The sequence below is a fragment of the Anticarsia gemmatalis genome, chromosome 23 (assembly GCF_050436995.1).
Source record: "Anticarsia gemmatalis isolate Benzon Research Colony breed Stoneville strain chromosome 23, ilAntGemm2 primary, whole genome shotgun sequence".
Classification (NCBI taxonomy): Eukaryota; Metazoa; Arthropoda; class Insecta; order Lepidoptera; family Erebidae; genus Anticarsia; species Anticarsia gemmatalis.
Window position 1 is genome coordinate 8,113,574 of NC_134767.1, and position 9,616 is coordinate 8,123,189.

General features: G+C 34.8%; 1 protein-coding gene across 1 annotated transcript; it reads right to left on the reverse strand.

The window, feature by feature from the left end:
* Positions 1-1,620: 1,620 nt before the first annotated feature.
* On the reverse strand, positions 1,621-8,056 carry LOC142983184 (juvenile hormone epoxide hydrolase-like). Its single transcript, XM_076130071.1, has 8 exons — positions 7,915-8,056; positions 5,574-5,756; positions 4,908-5,135; positions 4,355-4,519; positions 3,834-3,980; positions 3,030-3,231; positions 2,336-2,570; positions 1,621-1,889 (listed from the first exon to the last, which is right to left on the reverse strand). Exons 2-8 carry the CDS (start codon positions 5,754-5,756, stop codon positions 1,667-1,669), a joined length of 1,383 nt encoding a protein of 460 aa, XP_075986186.1. The 5' UTR covers positions 7,915-8,056; the 3' UTR covers positions 1,621-1,666.
* Positions 8,057-9,616: the final 1,560 nt, after the last annotated feature.

Genomic DNA, 9,616 nt, shown 5'->3' on the forward strand with positions numbered 1-9,616 from the left:
AATAATACATACTGAGCAGCTACTTATGTAGGTATTCAAGTCCGTAGAAAAATCCTGTAACTTGTAATTTCACTACAATTTGCTTATATTTTCGGATCTATATTTCTAATCACAATTATTTTGAAGCTTTAATCAAGTTTTATCAAATCTCTACGAAATAAAGACATTACATACTTCCCATTAGTATAACTCAACAAAAACATCAAAAACTATTATTAAAAAAATATGTCCTAACAAAACACATTTCACCAAAAATGTAAACGAATAAAATCAGACACAACTATACCAATATTGACGTTTCATTTTCCCACCTATATCTATCTCTTTCCTTCCTATTACCGTCTCTGTCGTCCATTTTGTTTGTGGGCGGGGCGACCGCCCTCTGTGAAATGGAAAAGGGATTTCCACCCCTAAGATAAATAGACATATATAATCTATATATGTATGTATGTACGCTTTCCTGTCTGCTGGGTTGAGATTAGAAATTGGCTATAGAGCGTATTGTGTGAGGTTACAATGGTGAAGGTGATTGAAGTGGAATATTGCCTTGTGTGTTGTGGGTTCGAATCCCAAATAAATTATTTATGTAACTAGCTTTGTTTTATATAGGTAAGGGTACAATTATTTTATTTAAGTATATCATAGCGTCTGTTATACCCGAAGGTATGGGCAGTGGTGCTTAATTACGTCCTCGTTTTGCGGATTACGAATTTAGGCAGTCAGTCTATTGCCATATTATTGGACACATTATATTACTCAACTAACTGCCAGGACTAGAATCGAAACCAAGTCCTTATGATCAGCAGTTGCATTCTCTACCGTTTGAACTACAAAGTCAATACAGCATTCTACTGACTAAAAAGGCATTTCCATATATTATTTGCTAACTAAATATTCATTTCATTATATCCAGATTATTCCAATCCCTTCATAAAAAATCAACTTCAAAATATCCCACAAAAAATCACGTACGCCTGATCAAATAAAATAGCAAATTGTGACAAATAATAGTATTGCGATAAGCGTTATAATCCTTATTACTTATGTGGCAGGCGCTGGTCACGTGACCCTACGGCGGCCGGCCCGCGTGCCTTAGGGGTGGGCAGATAAGAATGTAATTGATTTTTATTGCCCCAATAAGTTTGGTTTAAGGGAATTATTATGAGTGAGGGCAATGTGTGATTAATTTTGGTTTTTAAGTTATTTGCATAATCTTAATGTTTTGATTAATGGTGAATTAATTATTTTTGTTATAATTTTGTTTTTTTTTGAGTATAGAATAAAGGAATATTATTAATGTAAATAAAGCCTTGTTTTGATAATATATTATTACTTGCCGTACGTTTTGACCGAATTACAGCCGCGGCCTTAGCCATGTGCAGACTCATGTGAGTTTCTGGACATACCTACTCTTACTTAATCATAACTTCCTCCAAGTAGACAGACCAGTGAGCCTTATAAATCTTATGTACCTACTTTTCTATGGATACAATAAAATAATCTATAGTTGGTGAAAGATACAACTCAAAAGATTCCAAATACATAATTGGAAGAGTGGCTATGCTATATTTTCATATGAAATAATATATTAAAAAGGCGTACTTTAGAAATAAAATCAAGTTTAAAACAATAATTTAATTTAATCAAATCATTTATACAACAGTCTTCACAACTCAGTCTTCTTATCCTTCAGCTTCCTGAACTCTCCGATAGCCTTGAGCACGTCTTCTGAGAAGATCTTGGGCAGCTCGAAGGCGAGGAAGTGGCCTCCATCGTCCAGGACGGTTACTCCGACCAGGTTCGTGAATTTGTATTTGAGGATCGAAGGAGGCTGGTATGCTATTTCGTATTTCGCTTGGATAGCCCAGGTAGGAACTGGTGTGGGGATCCTGTTAGGGGAATTTTCATTAGCTCAGGTTTTGATAATTAAAGAACACGTAAACAGAGGTCAGAATTGGGATCAAAAATGTACCTTGGACTTTAGAATAAGTTTAAAATTTATGTGTGCCAGGTTTTTTTTTTGCTGAAGTGGATAGTTTTTGTAAACATGCATATGAACTCACAACACAATGCATGAAGGGATTATTCACCATTTTACTGGCCTAAAAAGTTAATTTATATTGGCTGGTTACTTTTCAACTTCTGATCCATTGATGCGGTCTTAGACACGGTGAATATAAATACTACGCCATTTAGATGAAATGATATTATTTAGGTTATGTTTGCTTACAGTTTGGTTAAGCATTCAACTGAGTTACAATTGCCACATAGCATTATGTTACTTCCAAGGGAGACTCAAGTTATTTTCTTCAAAATATTTATCAAAAGCACTTACTCATCAAGTTTCAGCCCCATGGTTTTCGAATTAAAACTTTCAGCATACAGCCTCATTGAAGTCGTGATACTCCTGGGAACCCAGTAGAACATCAGATTGTCAATCAGCTGTTCCTTTGTGAAACGGAAGTCAAGACCGCCGTCTTTCTTAAACTTATGCTCTGGACGGGTCCAGGTTGAGAATTTCTCTAAGATGTAGGCGAGGAGACCTGATGGGGAGTCGCTGAGGGCCACACCTGGAAAAAGATAATTTTTATATGTTTATTTTGCAAAGTATTCATGATTTCGAATCGGATATATAATGTCGCATTATAAAGCTGTTCGTAACCCAAAAACGAAGAAATCGTTAGCTCGATAAGAAATCTCTTATGTAACTTTCTCCAATGTAGGTTTCGAAATTCAGGTGCGTCTATTGGCAGCTGGGTGGTAAAATCAAGTATGAGTTATATTTGATTTTACCACCCAGCCAAATAGCCAGCTAGCTTAAACCAAGACCATTGCTCTGAGGCTGTTTGTCGCGGATAATTATAGTTATGATTATTTTACCATTTAACAAATTTAAAATAATTGAAACAATTTGAAAACATTTTTTCTTCCTCAAAATCATTTGTCACCATAGTTTATTTATGTAATAAAATAGTTAGAATGAACCTTTCACGTGGACGGTTATAAACACATGCCTGTTATGAACCTACCAACAGTATCAGGTTTGGAAGACTGCAGATGCATGTAACCAGTCTCTTCCAACAGAAAAGAGTATCTGGTCTTCAGAGGGTACAGTCTATCAGCCAAGTGAGGTTCCACCACGAGTGGTGGATAGAAAGATCCCAGGAATTCCAGCATAGTGCCGAAAGGAGTCATGCATGATGCCAAGTTGGTGTGGTAGCCAAGGACTTCCTGAAATTAAAAAAGCTTGTATCAATTTTTATAATAGTTATCTTAACAAAGGTTTAGCAAAATCTAGGCGTAGGTAGATGACAAAGAAATTAGAAAATAAAGTCAAATTATTAGATTGTGGTAAAACCAGTATGCACTGATTCAAATTAAAATTACAATAAGACTAAGTTAAGTTAAATTTACAACCAGACATACTTTTATTGAAGACGTTAAATATAGCATCAATGAAATAAATAAATATTAGAAACTAGCTGACCCGCGCAACTTCTCTTGCTTCACATAAGGGAGAATGGGTCAAAATTTTTCCCGTTTTTGTAACATATTTTACTGGTGCTCTGCTCCCATTGGTCGTAGCGTGATGATATATAACCTATAGCCTTTCTCGGTAAATGGGCTATCTAACATTGAAAGAATTTTTCAAATCGGACCAGTAATTCCTGAGATTAGCGCGTTCAAACAAACAAACAAACAAACTCTTCAGCTTTATAATATTAGTATAGATAAGTAAATATAAGTAATAAGTATAGATTAGTATAGATTTGTACTTAGATTAGTATAGTTTTGCAAGTTAATAAGCCGATAGAAATTTAATAGTTTCTTACCTTAGGGAACAAAGTCACCATGCTGCTGCCAATTATAGAGCCCCAATCACCTCCTTGGAGATAGAACTGCTTATAACCAAGTCTGTGCATCAGGTTTCTGAAGACCACAGCAACATATGGCGCTCCAAGACCTGGTCGGACTGCTGCCTGAAGTTTTAAAAGTACTTATTAATGCTATACAATTGAATATACCGATATTTATACAAAATATATCGTGTACTTCAATTTCTTCCACGAGCTTGGTGAAAAATCTAGTGGGATTTTTTACTGACTGTGTTATCATGAATAAAAATACGTCCACTCCCGCACTAAAAATTGCTCTTGTGTCGCGGGGACTTTTACAAACATACAAACATCGGACACAAATACCTACAATCAAACCCGAATTTTGTGAATCGCAAAAATAAACCCGACGCAATAATAGCGGCGTGACGACCTAAATCACTGCGCCACGGAGGAATGAAAGTTAATAAACATTTGATTCCTACCCTAATTTCCCTCGAAAGAGATTCGATACTTACATCAGAGAACCCATATCCAGGCAAGCTGGGTACAATGACTTCGACGGCAAAGTTCCTGTCCTTGCTGACAGCTGTGAGTAGAGGGATGGACTCGTAGAACTCTCGGACTGATCCTGGCCATCCGTGGAGAAGAAGAAGAGGTACGACTTCTACTCCTGCTGGGACCTGAAGAAGAACAACACGCTTTAAATACCATAACAGTCGCCTTTTTAATCCAAATCCTAAGATAAAATTTAGACGATGTTGTGATATGATGATCCTCGAAAATTTGAAGAAAAGATCGACAAAGACAAGTCAAAAACGTTATAGATTTGAAGAAGTATAGAGTAGAATTCGTACTTTCGATTTTCGTAATTTAGTTTAGTATTTGTTGTTTCTTATTAGTTTGTTGAATAGTTTAGTGTATAATATTTTTCGGCATAAATAAGATTTGTTTCAAAGCCTAGCTTTTTTCAAGTCTCATATACCTAGCAGTCTTTAGTTTCCATTCAAGAATCTTCATTGGGTTCTCATTTTAACCCTACAACACAGACTTATGTTTACCAAAACTTACCTCAGGAGTAACCCTAATAAAATGTATATCCAATCCCTGGATATTGGTCTTGAACTGCGGGAACTGGTTCAAGAACTTCTCTCTTTCTTTGAAGTCGTACTCCTTGCCCCAGTACTTCAGCCAGCCGTCCATCTGCTGGCTGTTGAAGCCGTATTCGAAGCCGACTCCTTCGAGTGGCGGGGAGAAGAGCCGGGGACGTTCAAGACGGGCTTTTAGGTCGGCTACAGTCTGAAATATTTAAAAAAATACTGATGAAATTGCTTGAATCGACCTATATTAGTGGAAATGACATTATTACAAATAATTTATCAGGCTGTAATCTAACATTTCTGAACAAACATTACCTATACTATGATTCTCTGTTGTTTAGCAGTGAAAACGTAACGGACTTATGGACTGTCATTATCGTCGGTTTTACTAAATTAGTATAGTAAGTAATTTAAATTTTAAATTATTTTTCGCATTTTGCATCTGTAGCCCGGAAGTTAAGGTTCGACTCCTGTGTAGAACACATTGAATTTTATAGATTTCACAAATATTTTTATCAAATTTACAACTAAACTTTCTTTGCATGTTCATAAAAGTCCCTAGAAAGTATTACAAAACAAGTTCTACTTAAATAAATTGTTTTTAAGACTTGTATAAAAATATCTGATCTATACTTACAACAGTCCCAAAGCTGATATTAAAAGGTTTAACACTAGTATCTGGTTTCTCTTTCTTGCTCTCCGGTCCCCACCATTCGTTCAAGTCCAGTTCTGGCACTGGAGGGTGTCCTTTCAGGAATAAGAAGTATACTGGCAGTAGGACCACCGCCAATATTGGCGCTAGGAAGAGAAGACGTGCCATCTGAGAAGAAAAAATGTTGATGATCATACATATATGATACTAGGTTATGCATTACTACTAGGTTTGTGAGTTTGGACAGAATTTTCGTCTCCTGTTTTATGTCCCAGAGCATAGAATTGATCGAAATTCTTTCTTAGCGGATGCCTACGTTATAAAATCTCCCTGCATGTCAAACAGCCCGATCCGTCTAGTGGTTTGGGCTGTGCGTCGATAGATCACTATATGTCAGTCAGTCACCTTTGAGGTTTTTTTTATTTATTTATTTTACTGAAAGATATAAATAAGAAAAATACCAATGTCTTATTCGGGAATTGAACTCGGGAACTCGAGGCATTAGGAAAACGGTTTACAGAATTCTCATCAGTCATGCTGAGTTTTCAATCTATTTTTCTTTGCCGTTAAAACAAGTGTCAATTCATCCTTCAAGTTAATCATCAAATAGATAAATCTGAGTAAACATTAATTACACATGTAAAATCTTAAAAGAAGACAAATATCGACAAAAACGAAAGGATATATTACATCATAATAAAAACAAGAGGCTGACTAGACTGAGACAAAAAACGTTTTGTATGTTGTCCTTGACATTCAAATGGGCTCTATCGGAGCATAATGGTATAAAAAATAGTACAACGTATAACTAATGTTATGCAAATATTAGTCTGCCCAGAATAGTATGTTTCCAAAACACATTCTGGTAAGAAAATATATTGTCAAGTCACTACTGGTTTTGGACTTTGATATTATGTTATTGATTTTTTCTAGTCTAAACAGTAATGTATGCAACAGCTGATCACAAGTTCAGATTCTTAAGAGATCAGACTAAATCCTGACCATCTGGAAACCCTTTCCAGATGGCCGGGATATCCGGAATCGACCCGGAATTTTGCGTGTTGTCCTGTGTCCCGTTATTTTACTTAGCTGTCCCGGAATGAAAAAAAAACTTGACTTGTTTTTCTAAGCTACGATGCTATGACGTTTTTGTTGGTCATTCCTACTTAATGTAGTTTCGGACCGGAGTCCAAAACTCTGACTCCGTTCGTGGCCCCAGAAATGCCCAGGAAATGATTAGCCTGAATCTGGCAACCCTAGATCAGACAGAGAGAGAGAGAGAGAGAACCATTGAATTATTTCATGCACCTCTACTACGCTCACAATATACACCTTCGAGAATAACAGGTGAGATTATTTAATAAAATCTTAATGACATTGTAAAGTAAAAAAATGTAGAGTAAGTAAATATAGGTAGTTTACCATTCTTGTCCGTAATTGTGTTTTTACAAAGTAAGTGTTAGTCATATTCAGGAAATCTAATTTGCCTTAAGAAAATCAATGCAACTTGAGGTTTCAAATGACTTTCTACATTTGCCAACTTTTATTCTATAAAATGTATTAAACTTATCTGATGGATTGATTAGCAACTATTTATATATACATATATATGTATAATAGTCTTAGTAATTTATTACCATTACCGAATTTAGTTCAGAAATTTGTATCTATCCATTATAAAATTGTAATAATTATATTAATTATACAAATAATTGTAAATAACATCAACGCCGGCTACAAAATCAATTTTTATCTAGAACATACTCACCACACAGATAACGAACACACCTGAGTTATTTCGATAAACAGAACACATACGGTATTGGTCAACCTAGAGTCATTGTTATTCTAGCAGAAGGCCTTTGACTTGGCCTAACGACAACAACAGGGATCGAATTTTTACAACGATACACTAAGCTAAAGAACTACTAAGCGGCAACCCATCTAAGAAATGACCGCAGTTCTGCGCTGACGTTGCCTAACGTTTAGATCGTTTACCGGCCGGTGACACTATGAGTGTCTCGACAACGTATATTATAAAAAATATTTGATAATACGTTCATTGTTAGAATATTATTAAATATTATGAAGGGAAACCTCCCTTAGGTTTCCATTGCTTCATAATGTTATCATGTAAATGCAAATGTTCTCAGGTCTCTCCCCTATGAGAAAAAGGCATGATTTTACGTATGTGTATGTATGTATCACAATATATTTTGTAATTGAGTGTGCCTTTTGGCAAATGCCGTCCCTAGCTGTCTCCATTGTGTTCCGTCACAGGCCTCTTATAGTATAACTATACTTTAAATACAAAACATATACTTACATTTTAAATCTGACACTGCACTAAACCTAAACTGTATCTAATCTGAGTCCGAACTGAGCGACAACACGACTGCTGTCAACAATCACGCGTAACCGACTGACTTCGTTTATCTATGTTCCACGTCAGTTATTATTGACTAATCATGGTTATTTATCATATTTTATTGATAAATATAAGCTAAGCTTCTTATGAGAATGTTTGGTTACTATATTTGATTAATATCTAATTATTTTTGTAAATTAACGCGATTAGTATTTTTGTAAACTATGCCAATAAGTTAAGTTTCCGGTATTATTTATATTAGAAAAGTCACCATGCTAAGCAATTTTAAAGTTGAGACTCTACTTGAACTCTATGCTTGAATTGAACATAGTCTCAAAATAGTAGTTTCTTAGTTATCTAATACTAGCTGATTTATGTACACAGTGTACAGTTTCAGGCGTTTCAGCCCTTTATTTCATTATTTATTTTATTTACATTATTTATTTCATTATTATATTGTTTTTCCATCGAGGTCTTCCATCCATTATCGAGGGTATTTTACTTTTATTCAAACCAATCCAGCGATTTTCACGAGAAAACGTAACAGACAGACAGACTTTTGCATTTGTATTATTAATGTGATTTATTTTTGATTAGCTTTTATTCGCAATTTCGTGTGAAATAATTTCTTTAAAAAGTATAGCATACTTTTTATGAACATTTGTGTTATAAACTATCTGTGTACCAACATCAAAATTCGTTTAATAGTTTTAGCATGATTGAGTAACAAACATACAAACAAACATCACGGTACTTGTCTCAATATACTCTTTGCAGGAGAGCTCTGTGGGAGTGTATTATCATTATTTCTTTATAAATAGATGTGTATTGTGACAGTTCATTGTCAAGGTTGTTGTATAGCGAGATATGAATGACGATAGTGATGGTTATCTATTGAGGCTAGACTATTAGATAAGTGGCTAATAGAACGAACAGATTTTTACAGTACATAATAATATTACTATTTGTATATTACTAGAAAATGCCGAGGTATAAAGTACAAAGTTATGTGGTGTCTTACGAAGTTCGTAGTAACATCAAAATAGGACTGTATCAATATTCTATAACCGTATTTATGGCTTATTAGTTAATTATTTAAACCAATTTTTCGCACGATGAACCAAAGTGAGATAGAAGAACTATAGTCGTACAGCTTAACACATAGCCTAGGCATGCTCGATCAATCATATTACTTTTTATTTTGTGTATTTCCAAAATAAAGTGGCTGTCTTAACTAGGTCTTCGTCAGCTGTATTTATCGCTTGATGTTCTGAATCCCGAATTTCATAAATCTCCTAATAAGAGAGTAAACATCATGATAATTGAAACGGCTTCAAGTCTTAACAACAGTGTATCAGGTATTATCATGTACAGAGATAAAATCTACGTCACGATACATAATTGGGTCATTTGTGACATCAAGCAAATTATGTAGACTAAAGTACAATTATGGTTGTGTAGAGATTTTTCCTTCTAGCATAGTTTTTAGTAACTTATGCTTTTGTGTCCTGCACTGGAAAAGCGATGGTGTATTTCATAAGCCTTTGTCAACATCTCCGGATTATAAAATATATTTATTCTTTGCGAATAAAAAAGTCAGTAAAAGAAACTATTAATTCTTTGACTAGCTAACCTATTTCCTGTTTTATTTTCCTCAAGG